The sequence below is a fragment of the Gymnoscopelus microlampas genome, assembly GCF_963454915.1.
Source record: "Gymnoscopelus microlampas genome assembly, chromosome: 9".
NCBI lineage: Eukaryota > Metazoa > Chordata > Actinopteri > Myctophiformes > Myctophidae > Gymnoscopelus > Gymnoscopelus microlampas.
Genome location: NC_139946.1, coordinates 34562319 through 34584418, shown reverse-complemented (window position 1 = coordinate 34584418; position 22100 = coordinate 34562319). Strand labels below are relative to the sequence as shown.

At 41.1% G+C, this 22100-nt stretch overlaps 1 protein-coding gene across 2 annotated transcripts in view; it reads right to left on the bottom strand.

The window, feature by feature from the left end:
- The window catches only part of pde4ba (phosphodiesterase 4B, cAMP-specific a), an 85240-nt gene extending 66766 nt beyond the window's left edge, over positions 1–18474 (bottom strand). For both annotated transcript variants that reach the window (XR_014601513.1, XM_084067325.1), the window contains exons 1-2: positions 17789–18474; positions 949–1143 (exon numbers count right to left, since the gene is read on the bottom strand). Coding sequence is in view for 1 of the 2 variants with exons in the window: in XM_084067325.1 (XP_083923451.1) it covers positions 949–1143; positions 17789–17889 (296 nt within the window). In the remaining variant the exon portion in view is untranslated. The remainder of the gene's footprint in view (positions 1–948; positions 1144–17788) is intronic.
- Between the last annotated feature and the right edge of the window lie 3626 nt (positions 18475–22100).

The following is a 22100-nucleotide window of genomic DNA, read 5'->3' as shown; positions in this document are numbered from 1 at the left end:
GTCCACTAGTTCCATGCAAGGAAATCATTGTTGAAGAGTGTAATTTTAAAATGCATCAGTCATTTTTTAACTGTTTCCACACACGCGCACGTGCACACCCACGCACCGTTGCGCACTGCAGATCTTGCATACTGCTTATGCTGACTGCTTGGAGCCAACTTGGCCATCACACACTTTAAGTAATGAGAGCAACCATCCAGAATGACCAAACCACCTTCATCATCAAGTCAATGAGAAGAGATGGACTGGAGGCGGTCAGGAACGTGGAATCACTTTGCTACAGTAGGAAGGGACGTAAACGCTGTAATGTAAGGCGTTCCATCCACTGCAGGTTTGACTCCATGTCATGTTATGGAAGAAGTCTAGTTAGTGTAATGGAGGAAGTCCCCTGACCTGCACTTTATGTCCATGACTCATCTGTTAGATGTACAGTACACTGTGAAGTGTCACTTCTACAATGGCCACAGCTGTGTGACAATCTCATCTTTCAGTGTGAGGTTCACCTTCAGGAAAACGTTTCTCCACACAGTTGAATACTCAGTGTTAATTTATGTATTTGCAACTCCAGGAATGTACAAATGTGGGTCCATTTGGTTACAGTGCATGTGCTAGTGTACCAACATGAACACTAGTGTCCCTATTCTCGTGCAAACATTCGGTAATAAATAGCTGATCTACAAGCTCACAACGTATCATCACGTGTAAGCTTGTAGATCACCTATTTTTTGATGAAGAGGGAAATAATTTGGGGAACCAAGTATAGAGGCAAGGGGTCCCCTGGTCAACAAAGTATAGGTAGGGTTTAAATGGTAAACTTGACTTTCTGCATATGTAGGCCTACTGCATGTGTTTGTATGCACATGTGTGTACCTGCCCAACCTAATGACTGTCTGCATGTTTGCCTGCTGGTTTGCATATCTGTGTGAGTGTGAGAGTGTGTGAGCTCACAGTTCAGAGGCGATGGATGAGTTTCGGGACATAGACTTGGGCGACAGGTCGTAGTCACTGTCTGAGCGGTAGAGGAAGGACTCTCGGCGCTGGTTGTGACCCGGGAAGTTGGTGTGGAGGACCAGACCAGAACCCGGAGAGGCCTGGGGGTCCAGAGGGCTGCAGCTGGCAGACGGGCCATTCTCCACATCAAAACTACAACACAGGAAAAAAAAACACACACACAGATCGTTTAGAAATATTAGATTCGTCTCTGGCTTTTCAGCTTGATTTGAGCAGATGAAACAGGATTAACGACTGGTTTTAGGGTCACATGGGAACTTCAAGAAAGAGCACCAGCCTGCTCGTATTGTGTAATAGACTGCAATATTTGCCTGATCATGTGTTCTGTGACCACTGGTACTGACCGTTAACCATATGATAGGTCAACTCTATCTCGATATTATTTAGGATTGTATGGTATTGTATGGTATAGTATTGCTGTTATGGTTCATGGTGGGCAATTCAGAGAGCTGGGGTAACCTACAGTACAACATGTTGTAGGCTGTGAGATAATTTCAACCTCAATACCACAGCACTATGCAAGGTATGCGCCCAAGGCTTCTATTTTCTTCGTTGCAGCCTTCGAATTTAAGCTTATTGAAACAATCATGGACAATTAAAATTCCATTGAAACTGCAGCAAAATCATAAACATTCAAAAATTCTTTATTCGTACACCGGTATATAATTAAATAAATGCAATATACAAGTGCAATGTACAAAACACTAACTTTTAGACAACTACCCTGACACTTTTAGGAACCATGAAAACCCCACCTTCCACAACAAAGATAGGGTAATAAGATTATAGATATAGTAGGATAATAAGATTATAGAGCACTTCTTCTTCTTCTACCCTGTACAGCACTTTGGTCAATCTCGGTTTTAAATGTGCTTTATAAATAAAATTTGATTCTTAATGACTCTGTCGCAAGGTTATTATTGTTCGAAAAATGTAACAAAATCTAGATGTGAAAAATAAACATTTGTTAACGGAAAAAAAGGAAAAGGCAGAGGAAACCAACCTGCTCATCGAGAGCAGTTAGGAGCTCAGTGTCTTGCTCAACGACACTTCGACACTAACTCAGGGGGAGCCCAGGGATCGAACCGTGAACTTTCCGCTTAATACCCCATATTATTATTACAAAAAATAAATACAACTAACATTAAAACTAATAGAAACTCACAATAAAAATAAACTAGCAAACCCGTGTTCAAATCTAATAAAAAATAGACTGACAAAATAAATACTACTGGAAAATGCTAAAATAATAATAAACGTGCTCTGTCGACATGAGGAATGTGGAAGAGGATCTCTTCCGCTTATTCTATCAACATCTCCCAAACCGATAAGCTGGAATCAGTCCAGCACTCCTTTCTAGTACAAAACACACACACACACACACACACACACACACACACACACACACACACACACACACACACACACACACACACACACACACACACACACACACACACACACACACACACACACACACACACACACACACACAGTCCAGAGTGACATGCTACAGTCTATTAGTGTTCAGTAGGATAGATGATACTGCTCGTATTTTCAATTGACTAGTGAAGAACACACCTTCGCAGTACAAACAACAACACATCATTTTGAGTTGATTATTTATTGAATACGAAATAGGAAAGGTGAAACCAGTATGGATGGAGGAATAGATGAATGACTTATGGAGGAATAAACAAAGTGCTGAATGAATGGAAGGATGGATGAAGGCACAGATGAGGAATGGATGAAGGCATAGTGGTGGATGCCTGCACGGTGGGAGGAATATGTAGATTTTGAGGGATAGTCCGGAAAATGGGACGTTTGCGTGTCCCAAAAAAAGGTCCTTTAATGCCTTGCTTCTTTTACCATCTCTGAAGAGAGAACCACCGTGACATCTGAGGTAAAAATCTATGCGCAAGTGTGGCTTGGTGTGCTGAAGATTTGAATATAAGTAACAAAGTGGACATGGGCCGTGTTCTGTTGGTTCTGCTTTCCTGCAGGTGAGAGAGATCTCAGCAGCAACTAGATATCACCAACGTGCTTGTTGTTGAGAGACTGTTTTCAATGATGGACCGATGAAAGAACCTGTTGCAGCTGCATGGCAGGACTGGGATGACTGAGTTCAATCCCCGGCCGAGTCATGCCAAAGACTATAAAAATGACTATAAAAATGGTACCCAATGCCTCCCTGCTTAGCACTCAGCATCAAGGGTTGGATTGGGATCCCTGCGACATACAGGGTCATGTGCTACACAATCAGGAGATAGGCTCCTGACCTATGGGACACATGGCTCGGGAACCATTGGTTCGCAAGGCTACTTACTATTGTGTTATTTAAGCCTGTTAGTCAGAAGAAATGTTATTTTATAAAACAGGGGAGGCACGAGGGTGGAAATATTTGAAAAAAGTGTTGGCCCGGAGGAGGGGCACCATCATAAATATTGCCAGGTTGTATGAAGGATACATACAAGCTGTTGGATGTTGTTGCGTTAGCTGGGTGGAAGAATAATTGGTGCGCTGGGGGTCCCATGTAGTGAGCCAGAAATTGTTCTGGGAGTGCCGTGAGACGAGCGGGAAAACGGGTCGCTGTTGAGGCGGCGTGGAAGTCAGTGATGGCGGAGGGTGATCGACCTCGCTCGATCGCTGGCGTTGGAAGCCAAAGATGTCATCGCTGGAGAATGGGAACGCAGTGGCTGGCTTCTGGCGTTGTGGGTCGAAGGAGGAGGAATGCTGATTGCGATCCATGGTTTGTTATTTACAATTATTTAATCATGTGGTGGAGAAAAACGGGGAGCCTGGGCTTGCGAGCGGCATACCTTGGCATAGACATGCCAAGGTATACACTTCACTGATTGAGGAGAGGAGAAATTGCAGTAGAAGCTATGAAAGGTGCTTGGAATCAGGTTGAGTGAGGGAGGAGTTATAAGATGGAAGATGGATTGGTGACAGGTGAGCGAGGAGAGGAGTTGTTATCAGTTTTGATTGAATCAGGTGAGTGGGGAGAGATGTATTTATAGATTAGCAGATTAGGAGATATTATCAGATGCTTTGTTACAAGGCTTCAGGTTTGTCTTCCCTCCTGAACGTTGTTCTAACTCCATTATTAATATTCACATGGCGGACATTCTGCTCTTGCTTCATACTATGACGCAAAAGAGCAAGATAGCCACCATGTCAATTATGGTCAATCACAACTGGAATAGCAACACTAGAGTGAATAGAAGAATTTAAATATATTGCATCTCTTCAAAGTAAAATGAGGATTCACATTTGATCCTGCACATGAAAAGTATCTTCTAGCACAATGATTCTCAACGTGGGGTGTTCCTGGGGCTGGGGTCCCCAGCTAAATGATCGATAGTTAGGAATCAAAATGGATGTATATACTGTATATATGTGTGTGTGTGCGCGCGCACGCGTGCGTGCGTGCATGTGTGTGTGTGAGTAGTTCCATTTATACAATCTCTGAGTTAAAATAACAGTAAGGATTTTACAGAGTAGATTTGAGTCCCAGAGATAAAACACATACAAAGAAGTTGAGAATCACTGGTACAGTTTTCATGTCTGTTTCCAAGCTCCATGAGGAAGTGACATGTGAACCTATGAAACCGCACATTCCCTCTGTTCACATCATAGGGGTTCAGTTTAACCACTTAAACCCTGGGACCGGGAACGCATCTGTGTCATTTTCAGATTTATTTGGCTATTGAAAAATTAGTAGATATATAAGCTCATAGCACAGCGCTATGAGCTTGAAGATCTGCAATTTTTTAAATTGTGAAAATGTTTGCAAATCTGTGAATATATATGTAAAAAAAAATTAAGCGAACATTTGTAACTCAAATCTTTGCTTCTGGGGATGTAATTTCTAAATCCTAACAGTTTTCTGAAAAACTTATGTTGCTATAATATCAGTTGTTCTCAAACCTTTATCATGGGGCCCCAAAATTGCCCGCGGACCCCGATCTCAAAATATTTTGTTCCAGGGATCCCCCCTCAAAGATTTGAGTTAAAAATGTTGGGTTAAAAAAATATATATATATTCAAAGATTTGCACACAACATTTTCAAAAATAGCAGATCTACAAGCTATGAGCTTGTATATCTGCTATTATTTGAATACCCAAAGAAATCTTGCTCTTCACCAAAAATAGCCGTTCTACAAGCTCACAATGCGTTGCAATGCATTATGAGCCTGTAGATCAGCTACTTACAGTAAGCTAATGTTCCCCGCAGAATGTGGATGCTGGGCTAAAACAAACAGACATCACATATCCACGCTAAAGGCTCACTCATCAGTGCACATTCAAACAGCCATTGAAATCCAAGGCAGGCGACTGGTGGCATTTGTTCTTTTACAAATACGCTGGAAGGCCTAACAGAATGCACAGAATGCACAGTCAAATCCTGAGTATAAATCTAACTGTCTATGTGTCCGTGTTGTGTCTCTGATGGCTAAACATGACTTTCAACTTTGTTGAGATGGTGTAGAGGTTAGTCAACATACTATGCCTCTCTATTTGAATCATTATCGTCATCATGAAAAACTAAAAAAAAGATTGTGAAAGTCTCTGTCCAAGAAAGAAATACATAAATGAGCTCTATGAAAGGGAGCAGTGGTGTGTGTGTATTTAGTGCATGCATGCCTGACTCTATGTACTATGCACTTTAAGGTTGATTGCATCTGCGGCCCCGAGGTCATTTCACTTTGTGTGTTCTGATCACGTGTGCAGACGACTAAATTTAAAACCACGCCGTGCAAGCCTTAACAACCACAACGCGAGCGCGCACGCGAACACACACACACACACACACACACACACACACACACACACACACACACACACACACACACACACACACACACACACACACACACACACACACACACACACACACACACACACACACACACACAGCTGGCCATCGTCTTTTCTGTTATCTCAAAAAGAAAACGGAAAGCCTTCAAGCAGCGACTCTGTAGCCAAAGATGACAGCTACCCCACCCACAGGAAAGTTCAAAAGGTTGACATCACAAAGACCAAGTGTCCCCTTTAGGACAAAGAAGTGTCTCTCCCAAGATCCATCAACACACAAGATCTCAAGCAGGACCTGATACAGATATAGATAGCAACACTTCATTTCCTAAAACTAATATTATGGCATCATTGCTTTTTAAAAATAGCATTCATTTTGGAATGACAAGAGAGATGCGAGAGAGATACTGTAGCACGTGGTATCTTCACCACAGAGTGTACAAATGCATTGGTCCATTTGGCTCTGTTTGTACACAAATGTTGTTACAAATGGATACATTTTCAACTCTGAAATACTGCAAGTCCAGGGAATTGCGGTAACAGCGTCTACCATGACTGTTGTTCATCATTGCTAATTGAGCATAAAAGCTCCCGAAAGGCTGTTTGCAAAGAAACATAATTGCATAATAATAGGTTTTTGTTTTGGAACACAGAAGTAATTTGGCCTCTTTTGTATTTGGCTTGTAGTACAGTAATAACAATAAATCCTGGGGGGAAAATATTATTATGAAGGGAATGTCCAGCTGCTACTGGTAGCAACATTAAACAATTATCGTATTGACTTTGTGATTTGTAACTTGACATGCTTGATCATACAATATATCGTCGCTGTCAAAAATATCAAAAATAGAAGATCGACGAGCTCAAAATGCATACTTTACGGAAAAACATAAAAAGTTAAAATATGGAGATGTGAGAGGTTTCTGCTCGGCAGTGACGATGTGAAGTTGTGTTCCTTTTTTTGGATGTGAAGTAGAATCCAGACGGGAAATCTTATCACATTTCACCTAATACGTCTAGCTGATAAGACACGTTTCATACCTCCAGTACTACAGTATCTGTAGCAGTGATGATAATATAATCTTGTGGCTTATTCCATAAATGTTATGGGAGCTCGGAAGCTGTCTAGACCACAAGGCATTAAACACATGGACAAAGCTACCACAAAATGTATAAATGCTGTTGGTTGTTTGATTGGACATTTTCTTATTTGTAACAAGCGTGTGTGTGTGTGTGTGTGTGTGTGTGTGCGTGTGTCCATTGTTATTCATTCCCTTATTTTCTTGACTATATTATGTCATGTACTTGTACTGTACTGTTCCCACTGTTCTTATTTGATTGAACAAATCACAATAATGAAAGCTATCATAATACGCTGCTGTTGCTCCATTGTTGTCTTTGGCAATGAAGTGCTTGCCATAGACAATGCTCTGAACGGCCTGTTCGACCGTGTGTCATTTGTTTACAAATGCTGGTTGCTAACACAGGAAGGTATAACTGCCTCTGTGTCAGTCCATTGCAATTTGTCACTTCGCTCATTTTTGGTTCCTACCTGCCTACCTGTTGTCAATTATATTTACGAGCTCTTGTTTTATTGGATCTTGTTTATTTGATAAACTCTTTTGTTTTAGCTCTTGCTCATTTGATTTTCCTATTTGTCTCATCTGTTTAAGAAAGTAGGTAGCTGATATATTGCACTTGTACCTTATCGCTAAGTATACGCTTAGCTGCTTGTTTTAGTCCCTTGTCTTTCCGTCTATGTTAAACCCAAACTGAATATTCAGGATCCTTCCACAGTGAACTATTGTTTACAACATAAACAAATTGAACATTTGAAGAGGTATGCTACCAAAAACTAATCTTTTACATTTTTTAAAGATATCTTTGGGGGCTTTTTCTGCCTTTATTGATAGGAACAGTAGACTGACAGTAAATGGGGAGAGAGATGGGGGGGCAGCAAAGGTCGTCGAACTCGCGACACGCTGTCAGGCTGGATTACCAGCCTAGGTGCCCAGACGGTTACACCAACCGTCCGGGCCAGCATGGAACTAATTTAACCATATCGACTCTAGTGTCCCTATTCTGAAGCAAACATTTGGCGAAAATCGCAGATCTCTACAAGCAATATGATGTGTTGTGAGCTTGTAGATCGGTTGTATTTGGCAAAGAGCTTTGGTGTAGAATCCGGTCAACAAAGTACAGTATATAGGTTTTAAATGGCAAAAAAAATATCGCATCACATGCACAACATCATCTCCATCTGTCAACCACAGCTTTTGGTTTCTGCTATGGGAGAGCGCGGATGATTTACACAATCCAAATCCCTCACAGATTATATCATGGAATTTTCGGAAATGATGGTCAGCATCACCGGAGCTAGCATGAGTTGAGGGGATTTAGCAAGTTAGAAGGGGTCAGCAATGTTGATGTTGAGCGTTATGACGTACGTTTGTGGGTGTATATGATGGGAAATGTCAACGGCAGTGTGGATAGTTTTACACGCAACAGTGGGCGTCAGAATGGTTTGGAGTTGCTTTTCAAAGATACTTTCCCACTATTTCTCCATTTGTACTCAGTGATGTGATGACATACTACAGTACAGCAGCGGTAAGGACTCATGCTTATACAGTAGTAGGTATTATGAACCATGAGAGCTATTGGGAAGTGATTACTGTGACCTCTGGATGACCTTTGGTGCAACATCCTTTCTGTTAACATCCTGGGACATGAGTCATGGGCTGATGGACTGACTGACTGACTGGCTTACTGACTGACTGACAGGCTTACTGACTGACTGACTGACTGACTGACTGGCTTACTGACTGACTGACTGACTGACTGAATGAACAAACAAACAAATGAATGACTCAAGTTGAAGTAGTTGTAGCAGGCCTTTCTTTCAAATTAAATACAATTATCTCAATTATATTTAACTGGATAAATGAAAGGATACATAGACGTATACAGAAAAACAAAAATGCATTGGCTACAATCTGATATATCTACTTCTGTGCATGGTACATACAGTCTTTTGAACTTTCCTTTGGGAAAAACTGAAGGTGAACAGAGTGAAAAAGAAAAGGACAAATTGATAAACACAGAGATGGGGAGAGACTCAACCCAGTGCAATGCTCTGTTTCAGAGAAATGACATGTTTGTCCCGCTATGACAATGGTATTGTCCTGTTTCCAGGTAGAAAGGAGTCACTGAGGGGAGTTACTGGAAGAAATGTGAGATACTGAAGAATCCAACATGAGCACATAGCGACAGCATAGCTGGAAAAATGCTTTTTCTAAAAGAAAATGTGTTCCTGGCTGTGTGTGCTGCCAGTGGTTCTCAAAGTGGGGTAGGGGGGCCACAAGGGGTCCTTGAGGTGTTTCGTTATTCCGGGATCTGTCATTTTTTAACAAAATATAGATTTTTTAAATCTTGTATTGGGGTCCCTGGCACAAAACAGATTGAGGTCCGCGGCCAAATGGATAGAAATGTTGGTGTCCTGACATGAAAACGTTTGAGAACCACAGATACTAGCCGTGTGCTGTGTGCTGGTACAGCCGTTAAATAAAAAGTTGATCAAATAATGAGTTCATATCAGCTAGCAGTAGCATAGAAGAAACCAGAAAAAAAAATAATGTGTGAGATGAGCAGTAGGGTAAGTGTGTGTGTGTGTGTGTGTGTGTGTGTGTGTGTGTGTGTGTGTGTGTGTGTGTGTGTGTGTGTGTGTGTGTGTGTGTGTGTGTGTGTGTGTGTGTGTGTGTGTGTGTGTGTGTGTGTGTGTGTGTGTGTGTGTGTGTGCATGCATGCGTGTGCGTGTGTGTGTGGGCACACATATGTGTGCAAACGTGTGTGTGGGGCGTGTGCGCAGACACTCCAGTGTGTGTGACATTGCATGTGAGGCTGTTTATGACTGTCTTCCGCTGCTTGTTCTGAAGAGTGGAAACCAGGCTCTGTCTGTGTGTCTGTCTGTCTGGTAACACCATGGTTACACCTCCTGTTTGTCTCAGGTTTCTTAACAATTGGTACCCTGCTGAGATTGTTTTAATTAGGCTCTTTTATTCTCTGAGGAATATCAATAACTGTAATGTTGCGGAAATTAACAACAAAGGCCAGGAATGAAGCCAACAAGTTCACGACATCAATAATGGAAGGTTTTTTGTTTTGCTTTCTAAAGCTTGACTGAGGAAAAAAAACTAAATATGTAGGATTTTTTTTCTGAGCTAAACAGACTCAACTCAGGTAGGCAAACACATTAAGATTATCAAAAAAAATTATCAAAGGATATTTTTTTCAGGATCAAAGGAAACAATTAAACATTTTGAAAATAGCATCTAGAAGCTCACAACGCAAAGCATCGTCTTTTTTCACAATTTGTTGTACAAAGTATTATAGTGCTTAAGTGGCTAAGCTTCCTCTCTGTGGAACCAGCTTAATGAAACATACCAGACCATTGAAAAGAGCCAGACTGGAGCTTCCTGCAGACTGACTGGAAAAGAATACCATGCATCTCTTATACCCTTACTGTCGGCTGGTAACCTTGCATGTCCAAAACAGTTACTCGTCAGGAAATGGAAAAAAAAAAGACAACCTGTGTTCCGTCCAATAGAGTTAAGAGATCTAGTCACAAGCTCTTGTTATCAACTTAAGCTCTATACCGTATTTCTTTATATAGCCGATCTGCTATTTTCTGTATATTTGAAGGAATTCAAAAAGAAGAAAAAATGATCTAAACTTTTGCCGATAATGACATGCTCAAAGTAAAAGTGGTTATTAATTTTCATTACACACAGTATGTGTAAAATACACAGACAGACATCCAGGGTGACCAATATCATTGATTTATGAAAAGTAAAAGAAAGAAAGAAAGAAAGAAAATAAACAAATGATCACAGCCATTTCCTACATGACAATGAAATCCTCACTGTTAAATTCAAATATGTGTGAACTGTTACATTGTCAGAGTTAAATTAATCCTGAGGATATCACAGGGAACCAATATTATTTCCCCAACTCTGGCCCTAAAATGAAGGGCAGTTCCATTACCTTTTACAACCCAATGGGACATTTGTCACAGGGGGATTCATCAGGAAACTGTCCTTTTCCCATCACAGATCTTGACATTTGGCTGAAGGTCTATTTTGGGAATAGACTTCCTGATCATTTCCTAACATCCATCTATGGGACCTCACAGTAGGGTTTTTTTTTTTTTGGAACAGTGCACCTCCGGCCATTTCCAAAATGATGCAACTCTCAAATGGATTGCAACAGTATTACATCAATTCCAGCTCTATCGATGACATCTGTATCAAAATGATCAATACCCGAGAAATGTCCCAAGTAAGACTGTCTCGAAGACGTCAAAGCTTTAGGCTTCCATGTCTAAAGAAAAAGTGCCAGTCAAAACTTGCTAACCTGGTATATCAACTCCAATTTATTTGAAGTCTACAATGTGATGTAAATTGTCTCATCCTGGACCCCAAACTCATGAAATATAGCAGACCCAAAGAATATTAAAGAACTTAAAAAAAGATCTCTCTGGCTCTTTGTAATCAGATGCCACAACCTATCTAATAATATAAAAATCAGCTAGATACTGCAGTTATTATTAGAAAATAGGACAGTAACAAAACTAGGACTTCTATCCATGTTATTATACATGCATACTTAGGTACAAAGTCATATAGCAGATGCTTCTCATTTAGAATCATTTACGGTCTAAACACACACAGCCCATGAAATACAGAGTGCTTCTGTGAAAGCTGTGACACTGATAAAGACTAATCAGGTCAGACCTGATGAAGACCCACAGTGGTCGAAACGTTGTTTAAAAAATAAACACATTTTCTACTGGGAGCTACAGTGTGCAAACTTCCATTCCTTTCCTCCAATGTATGTACTGTATAGTTGTTCAGCACCTGAAAATCTTTTGTTGGGATGTGCGTGCTTCCCTCTGGAAGACATGACAACACAGAATGGAGAAAGAAGGGAGGTCTGAGAAGAAACATTTGGACATAATGTAAGTGTGGGGGAGAGAGAGACAGAGACACACAGAGAGAGAGAGAGAGAGAGAGAGAGAGAGAGAGAGAGAGAGAGAGAGAGAGAGAGAGAGAGAGAGAGAGAGAGAGAGAGAGTGAGTGAGTGAGTGAGAGATTGAGAGAGATTGAGAGAGAGTGCGTGTGTGTGTGTGTGTGTGTGTGTGTGTGTGTGTGTGTGTGTGTGTGTGTGTGTGTGTGTGTGTGTGTGTGTGTGTGTGTGTGTGTGTGTGTGTGTGTGTGTGTGTGTGTGTGTCAAGGGACAGTGATATTTAACAGGACTTGCTTTAGAGAGCATTCCATGGGCTGGTAAATTGCAGTGTGGGATCTTTTTTCCATGACATTATATTGCCTGGTTTGTTGGGAGTCAATCTTCTCTGGGTCACAGTGCTATTTCCCCTACTGCTCATGTTGCATTATGTGTACAATGCAGCAGACTGCGAGTCTACAAATGTAACCAAATGGACCTGTAAAGGTCCATTTGGTTACATTTGTAGACTCTTGGGAGGATAGTAAATGAAGGATTCTCTGGACTCTCTGAACAGAAAAGGGTAAAAGGTCACTCAACACCAACACTGTTGTTATCATTACAGTCAGCACAATTGTTCTTCCTATTTCAACTGTCATCATCATCATCACCACATGTGTGAAAGCTCCATATACCATCATCATCATCATCTTTCCTTGTCATCATCATCCCTTAATCATCAAAACTGCTATATCATCATCCATATCCTCATCATTATCCTCATCATCATCATCGTTGTCGTCACTCTCCTCATTTCACAGTAGAAGTGATATGAACTTGAACTATGAGCAGTCACTCAGAAATCATAATAAGTCCTCACCACAAACCACCAGAAGACCTACGCGTGCTATTCATATTTCCTTTCTGTTTACGCATCACCATAACGACACTGTACACGCAGTGGCACTGTAAATAAAGTACTGCCAAACCGTGACCACCGGGGCAGAGCGTATACCACTCCACCCCGTGGGCAAGCAAGCTCAACACTTCCAGTTGTTCTCAGAGAAGTCCTTTCAAAGGCCTTTTACACTGCCAATGGCCAAGTCCATGAAATTAAAGTAGGCTGAATTATTCCATGCAACCATCGCAGACATGCAGTAGTACATTGCTTCTCAAAGTGGGGTCCAGGGACCCCCAGGGGTCCTTGAGGGAGTTCCAGGGGGTCCCCCGCTAAATAACTGGCTAATCTTCACCAGCATTACATGTAGATCAAATACAACTAGAGAACGTACAAGAATGGCTGTTTTGAGTTTCACTGTTATCTCTATACCAGTGGTTCTAAAAGTGGGGCTCAGGGTTCCTTGTTTAGGGGGTTCCAAATGGACCCTTGCAGGTCTATAACTCTGAGAGTGTACAAAATTTGTACACTCTCAGAGTTCTGGGGGTCCTTGATTTTAAAAGGAGGATGGCACTTCTGTGGAGCTCGCTGAGGGAGTATGTTGTGTGCATCTCTAGGGCAAGCTAGAGATGAAAATAATATTTTGAGAGCAGACATGTTTTTTGGTCAGTTTTAAATTTGGATGGGTCATCGATAAGTTTCATGGCTGTTAGTTCCACATTCCACACTTTGGCAAGGTAGCAAATTATTTGCTGTTTTGCCTGCAATGTTGCGGTCTTATTCATGTCCTATCCACAAAATGAAACAATTTTCACACAGGATTTCCCCCAAAAGAAAACGCAAGGAAAGGGGAACTAATGAGTCATCACTATTCAAAGGCAGCATCAATCCCACATTTAACAAAACTATCCCACCGCTGAGAAAACGCAGGCATTCCATTGGTCCACAGGACTTGACCCCCGCTGTATTGTGCCACTCCAAAAGGTCAATAGAGCTGTGAATGTTATTGTTGTGCCAATAAGTATCCTGGTCACACGGTTCATATAACCAGTTAAACCCATCTCTCTGGGTGATTATCTGTGTTGATTTTTGGGTGTGAGAGGAGTTTTTTTCTCACCCGTACACACACATACCATACAGTATGTACACAGACAAAGGTCATAAAGGTGCAGGGCAGCTATATATACAAACACATGTACATGTATAGAAAACACAAAACGTGCATTCACAACATACTTGCATGCAACGCTCACTCAGACATACAGTGCTACTACCAAACCTACTAAAAGTGACACAAACGCACACAGAAATGAGTGGAAGAACTTGTTTTCATGTGGATTAGCCTAATTAACTCTGGTTGTCACGGACACACCTCACCTTGCACACCTGAAAACACAAACAACACAACAGACAAGCACATCACAGTACACCACCTTTAAGTTCTTTACACTTAGGAAGGACTTTCCACAGGAAATCCAGTACTTTCCACAGGAAACCCTGGGTCTCAGAGGTGACTCTAACCCACCTCGAGCCACGGTAGATCTAAACTGCCTTACACTTAAGCCTAATTTATACGAATTGCATCACGTTGTTTGCTTGAGTATAAATTCGGCTTCACACAAAACAAATACAGGTAACCTTCACAGCTGATTAAGTGTAGCTCACTCAACCTCCACCTCAGCAGATTCTTCAAAACAAAATGCCATGCACTGTTAGGCCCGTCACAATTATTACATAATCGCAATTATTTGAGATAATCGCAATTATTTTTGCATAATCGTTTCCATGTTGAAAAATGTCCATGCACTTGTCCAAACATTTTCCAAGAATACTGTAGGTGAAACAGCAGATCTAAAAGCTTACAACGTGTCACGTTGTAAGCCTGTAGCTCAGCAATAAAAATATATATTTTTAAAGGATAACATTTTTAAATATGTCAGTAATTTCTTTGTATATTTATCTGCCTGTCATATCTGCCCTGCTGTGGATTTTTTGATTACGAAGCCCAAAAAAGCCCAAACAGAAATGCGATGTTCCAATGTTCAATGCCAAAAACACAATTAAATCGTTGATCAAAATTATTTGTGTGGCAATTAATGGTCAACTTAAATTCTGTTATCGTGACAGCCCTATGCACTGTGTTGTATTTTTTATTTTACTCTATTCTCATTGTGCTGCTTTATTTTGGTCTTCCCTATAAAACTGCATCTCAAACCTTGTAACCCTAACCATGGCGAGACCTGGCAGCCTACTCTGTCTGCAGACTGGTCGGCCTTTTTTTTTTAACCCATTCAATCCGGGAACGCATCCGTGTCATTTTAAGATTTCTTTGGCTATTCAAAAATAGCAGATATACAAGCTCATAGTGCGGCACCGAGTGCCGCGCTATGAGCTTGTAGATCTGCTATTTTTGAAAAATCTTGAACATCCGTGCAAATCTTTGAATATATATATTTTTAAAGCGAACATTTGTAACTCAAATCTTTGCTTCTGGGGTGGTCCCTGGAACAAAACATTTTGAGATGGGGGTCCACGGCCAAACACATATCTAAAAATGTTTTCTAAATCCTAACAGTATGTTGCTATATCAGTGGTGCTCCAACTTTTTCATGTCAAAGACCACCTAGAATTATATGTATTTGGCCCCGGACCCCCATCTCAAAATATGTTGTTCCAGGGACCCCCCAGAAGCAAAGATTTGATTTACAAATGTTCTCTTTAAAAATATATATACATTCAAAGATGTGCACAAATGTTCCACGATTTTGTAAAATAATGGTTAAAGTGGTTCCTTTCCCGGTCTTAATGGGTTAATGGTCTGCAGCCATGCTTCACGACCGACAATTCCCTCTGGGCCAAGCCTCAGTCCGGTTGGTCATCCTGGTTGGACTTACAGTATCCTGAATTACTTTTACAACAGCGATTCCCAAACTGTGGGCCGGGGACCACTGGTGTGGGCCACGAGGATATTGCAAGTGGGCTCCAAAATAATTGCCAAACCACAAAGATTTAAATTACATTATAAATTATTAGTATTATATAGTATTTTTTTGTATTAAACCTTGAAAAATGTGTATCATTCATTGTGATACAGTTACCATATTTGTTGATCCAAGCCGTGACACAATCTGGGAGGGGAGGTATTTTTATTTTACTGGAGTATTTCCAATTTTCAGTACTTTTACTTCTACTCCACCACAATTACTTGAAAACTTTAGTTACTAGTTACTTTGTAGGTTTTGATTATTATTACAAAACATGCATTAACCACTTCGTCCATTTGAAAATAGCCGATCTACAATCTCACAATGCGTTGCGATGCATTGTGAGCTTGTAGATGAGCTTGTAGATTAGTATAAGTACATTTTTAAACAAATACTTTTGTACTTTTACTTAAGTACATTTTTAAATTCCAGACTTTTACTAACAGAGTATTTCTACATTGCAGTATTGATACTTTTACTTAAGTAACAAATGTGAGTACTTTTTCCCTCACTGCTCGTTGCTGGCCGTTTGTTTTCTCATGCACTGTCACATCGCATCAAACCAAAAGTAAGCCTTTTGGTAAACTAACCCTAATACAGCCAAATCCTTCACTTAAGCAACCATGTTAACATTGTATAAACACTCAACTGCAAGATGTCAGAACACAGATGTGGGATGCAGGCAGCAGGCCAAGTTTAATTCCTATTTAGGTACAAGTTAGTTTAAAACGGATGAAAGAATCATATTCTAGCACACACAGACAGTGAGGGCCAACTAAGAACCATACACGTCTTGTATCTTACCTTTAAGACTAAAAGCTGTGCACATAAATCATGAGATTAAATCCCAGACAACCTTTGTGGTTGCCTCCTAAGTCATTCCCTCTCATCTGCAATATATTGTGTTAAAAAAACAGACGGGATGTCAAATAATCGTTAACACATTACTCTGTTGCATTAACTTAATCCCGCAGACGCGATATATCACATCACCAAATAAAGTAGAGTGCATTTGGGAAACTTCATGGAAAATACCAGAACACTGTCATCTACACAGTAAAATACTGAAGTGATACTCAGGATTGTGCAGTGTATAGTTCTTACACAGTAGCCCAGCATTTACCGTCCAAAGAGGATTTCCCACTGGAATCAATTGAGGCCCCTAATATAGGTTCTGAATAAATGTTTAATGAGTGAGCTAGTCAATATGGTCTCGCAATATGGGAAATTCTTCTTGGTAGCAAATCTAACCACTTTCAACCTGGCGTCCCTATTTTGGGCATAATATCATTATACTGTAGGTGAATTTCACCTATTCAACATTTTCACCTGGTGAAAATGTTCCCAGAATTTCAAAAAGTAGCAAAAATAGCAGATCTACAAACTCACAACGCGTTGCATCACAACACAATGTGAGCTTGTAGACTGGCTATTTTTAAAGCGCAACCCCATCGTACGACTACTTATATTTTGGGCTTAAGTGGTTCAGTCCAGCGATGGAATCGCTAGCGGATGAAAAGGTTGCACACATTTCAATGTCATGGCATTTTATTTTTTGTTTTGGCTTATGGCTTTAGGGCAGTCTTGCTGTCAAACAGTAGCAGTCTCACTAGCTAATGAACAGAACAAAAACAAAACATCCTCGCTCTCAATATATTCAGACCAGTTGCTAAGCCAACTGAACTCACTCAATGCCATAAAACTCAAATACATTGTAAAATATGTAATGAAAAATGACAGCACTGCAAAACTTCTAACTTCAATGTGTACATTCAATTGTCTAACACTGACAGACAGAAGAGCTGTTTCAGTTTCCGTTTCACTGAAGTCAGTCCATCCTGGTCATGACACAGTCACACAGGAGGAATGGGAAGTGACACTGCACATGACTACTGTGCGCGAGTACGCACTTTACATGAGACAAATGCACGCACACGCACACGCGCATACACGCACACACGCACGCATGCACACACACAATAAGGAAGAATTAAGAACCACAGAAATGTACTACATGAGCACTACTACAATATATCATGAAGCATGAAAAGTGTGTGTTGCTGTTGCCATCATCCTGACCTGTTAGAATGGCCATGGTTGGCGGCATGGAGTCTCCTGATGACTTCCTCGCTGAAGTCAAAATGAACCTTGCTTCGGGTACAGGGTGAGCGCCGGTGCATTGCCCCAATTCTCACACACACACACACACGCACCCACACACACACATACACACACCCTCACGCACTAACTAGGACATACTGTAGCATCACTCTCTGACACATGCGTTATCTACAACTACTGTATCCAAACACACACATAAACACAAGGAATCTATTCAAAAGACTCATCACACACATGCATTAGCCCCGGTACCACGCAAGATGATCAAATAAATGCCATCAATCGTAAACTTAACAGTATGATTACACACTGACATGTCACACACCTACATCTACATCTACATCCACACACACAAATATTAAATAAAAACCTCATACTCTTATACCTAAACCTATCCTATACATTAGCATGACATACTTAACACATACTAAGACATATTATCACTGACCTCAATGGCATGTTTTCATGCACCAGAGCAAAAATATCAAATTACCAAGTTATACATTTAAGTAATTATTACCAATATAAAGATTTTCCAATAAAAATAAGTCAAATATTTGAAATCTTGCATCACCCATCACTCCGCAGACATCAAAAGCATCAGGCAAGCCTTCTTAAACACCGTATCTACTGTAATCACTCATACACATGCAGCATGTATACTGTATAAACACTGGCACACGCGTCTCACTCCCAACTCTTCTTACTCCGTCTTTCACTCTTACGCTCTTACGCTCACACACACACACACGCATATTCACACGCCACTCCTCTGTGTTCCTCTCTTTGCCGAATGTACTGCTATTGGTCATAGGCTCTACTTCCCCCTTGTATTGTAGAATATGTGTGTGTGTGCATGCGTACATGATGTGTGTGTGGAACTCTGTTCCCCTGGCCCAACAGAGCAAGGAAGATCATAGAAAGTTCTGGAGTGGAATCACTGGAATGGAGTCACAATGCATCCATATACAGTAGGTCAAAGCTGAACTAGCCTATACCAACTGTGTTCTTATTGAGTACACACACACGCACAACAAACATGGGCAATCAAAAAATAAGTCACCGATATGCAAACCTGCTTAACGTTTAGACATACACATTCTAATACGTCATTTTAGCTTTGGGTCCGACTGGAGGCACATTAAAATGAAGGAGCAAAACACTGTGGTTTGTTCGCTTTGATTCTGTCAGTCTGGTCGACCTTAACCCATTAAGACTGGGAAAGCATAATTTGTGTAATTTTAAGATTTCTTTGGCTATTCAAAAAATAGCAGATATACAAGCTCGCTATGAGCTTGTAGATCTGCAATTTTTTGAAAATTTGTGAATATTTGTGCAAATCTTTGAATGTATAGTTTTTTTTAAAGCAAACATTTGCAACTCAAATCTTTGCTTCTGGGGATTCTACAAATGTCTTCTAAATCCTAACAGTTTTCTGAAACACAAGTTGCTGTAATATCAGTGGTTATCAAACTTTTTCATGTCAAGGGCCCTCAAAATTGTATTTGGCCGTTGACCCCCATCTCAAAATATTTTGATCCAGGGACCCCCAGAAGCAAAGATGTGAGTTAAAAATGTTCACTTGAGAAAAATATATATATTCAAAGATTTGCAAAAATGTTCAAGATTTTTGAATAGCCAAAAGAAATCTAAAATGACGAGAGATGCGTTCCCGGATTGAATGGGTTAACTGGCAGCGTGCGTCTGTGTGTGAGAGAGGGAAGCAGCATCTGGTACTCTTGCAGGGGGGCACAGAACCTGATTGGGTTACACACTATTATCGGTGCCAAGGCAGTGCAGTACCCCAGCCCTCAGGAAACTCTGACAGGAACACAGTCATCACTGTAGTTGGTGGTCTACGGTGGTGTTGCACACACAGCCTATTATATTACATCATATGTCCAATATAACTACTATATTGGGGATTTTTTAAAATTGCATTCTGAACCATAATGCATTTATTGTGCCTTATGCACTAGTATAGCTCTACCACCTCCATACCAGTTCTTTCGATGATGTCAATTTCAAGGATTGAGGCCATCTGCAATTTTTTTTTTCATAAGGCTCAGATGGAAATACCATAAATGATAAGGTATCCACAGCAAGCTATTTACCCTGCAACCTACATACCCAGATGTACTCCATGGTGGTATCTATGACTTTGTCAACGCAGCACCTTTAGCGTTGATACAGTACATCAGGCTTTGCCAACTGCGGGGGTTTGCGGTGACAGGGGTTGTGTATTATAGTTCTTTGCTCAAGGGGAATTTGTATAAACACTAAATTGGGATGCAATATACCACTTTATTAATCACTGAGGGGCATGATTTTGGCATTCATAAATAAAGATAAGAAACAGATGCATAGGCTACTGTACATTTATAAAAGCTATATTTGGTAGTATAAATAACACATAAGGGTTATATTCCACAGACATTTAGGTGCATTTATTTAGGCATTCGTGTGCCAAGCTCCAGAATGCATTTGGTTTTTCACCGGGAAAACGGCCTCTGGGATGCTCTGGAATGCAACTTAAGTGTGACTTGCAGCGTACATTCTATTGTGTGTGTTCCACACATAACGCCGAGTTTGAAAGAGACAAGACAAAGTGGGTGTTGTGCGGTGTCACTTAATAGTTGATGGACTGACAGTGTCTGCAGTGACAACAGTGGTTTTACACTGGCCATCGAATCTCTACTCAGTACCAATTTGCGGCTAACCCGCACTGCCAATGCAATTGCTTAAGGTATTGTGGATTACACCAACTTTGACAGGTTCTGTTAACAAGACATCTGAAATTCAAGTTATGGCAGTTATATTCCCACAATTATGCAAAAATGAAAATAAGGAAGCGTTTTGTTCAGACATGTTTAGCAAAGATAAGAGGAGAGAGCAGTAATTACATTTGCTTGGTTCTCCTCTCTCCCGTCTCATAGCGGAAGTTAGATGGAACTAGAAGAGGTTCGGAAGTTCAAAAGAGGTTCAGGCTCAGAAGACTGAGGAACGGTGTCCTGCTTCAAATCAACTATGAATAATTGGGGCTGCATCAGCGCAGCATGTAAGTGCAGTGAGTCTAACACAGACCACCCTCAGAAGTCTGCCTCTTCAACATAGGACCAGAGACAAGGGCATGGCTACACGACACTGAGCAGGCCATACACGAAAGAATAAGAAGAGTGACATGACAACCCACAAAGATGACACATAACGTATTCTCATTCTGAGCGCCGCAGACCAACAAGGAAAGACAAAGAAGGCCACAGAGGTCAGGGCTGAATTACGCATTTTTGTCGCGATGGAAAACACCCATTAATTTTTTTATTTTTTTTTATTTAATAATTTTTATCCCACGATTTTGTAACCCACATTTTTTCACCCAGTGCCAATTGCCTATGTAATCCTGGGCACTACCTACCCTCTGCCAGCCTAGGGAGAGCCCAAGCTGAAGCTCATGCCTCCTTCAATGCATGAGGAGCAAGCAGGCCGCTTCTTATCACCCGACAGGGGGGAGTTTCCCTGGTTGGACATAGCGCGTGGAAGGAACACGTTATTCCAACCAGTTCCCTTCTCCTCCATCAGGCGCCCCGGCTGACCAGGGGGAGGCAGTATAGTGACCAGGATTACTACATGTTTTTGTGAGGGTATTAACTACCCTAGGAGACACGGGGAGAACATGCAAACTCCACACAGAGTAGGCCCTTTCACCAACCCCACCTAGGGTATGGGCGCCGATGACGTGGAGGAGAGAACACGCCCCCAGCGCCCACAGCGTCCCTGGCGGGAATCGAACCCAGGACCTTCTAGCTGTGAGGCGACAGCCATTAAAACACCCATTAATTTCTTACTAAGAAATGACCATGTGGTGGAGAAATGGCTACAGTGAAGTGAGAGACAGAAAGAGAGACAGAGTGTGTGTGTGTGTGTGTGTGTGTGTGTGTGTGTGTGTGTGTGTGTGTGTGTGTGTGTGTGTGTGTGTGTGTGTGTGTGTGTGTGTGTGTGTGTGTGTGTGTGTATGACAATTGTTGTGGTTCACTGGTATTCATCTTTAATAACACCCTGAGGGAACGAATAGAAAGGAGTCATACCAGCGTTATAATATCGCAGCATGTTATAAATCGAGTCCTCCTATACAATAGAGAAGTCAATATCGAGTTATAGGAGATGTTCTTATTTTCAGTGGATCTCTTGACAACGAAGAGCAAATCGTTTGACCAAAATCCTCTCCTCATCTCTTGCATTACTTTTTAACCTGTGTTACTGAGAAGCGTGA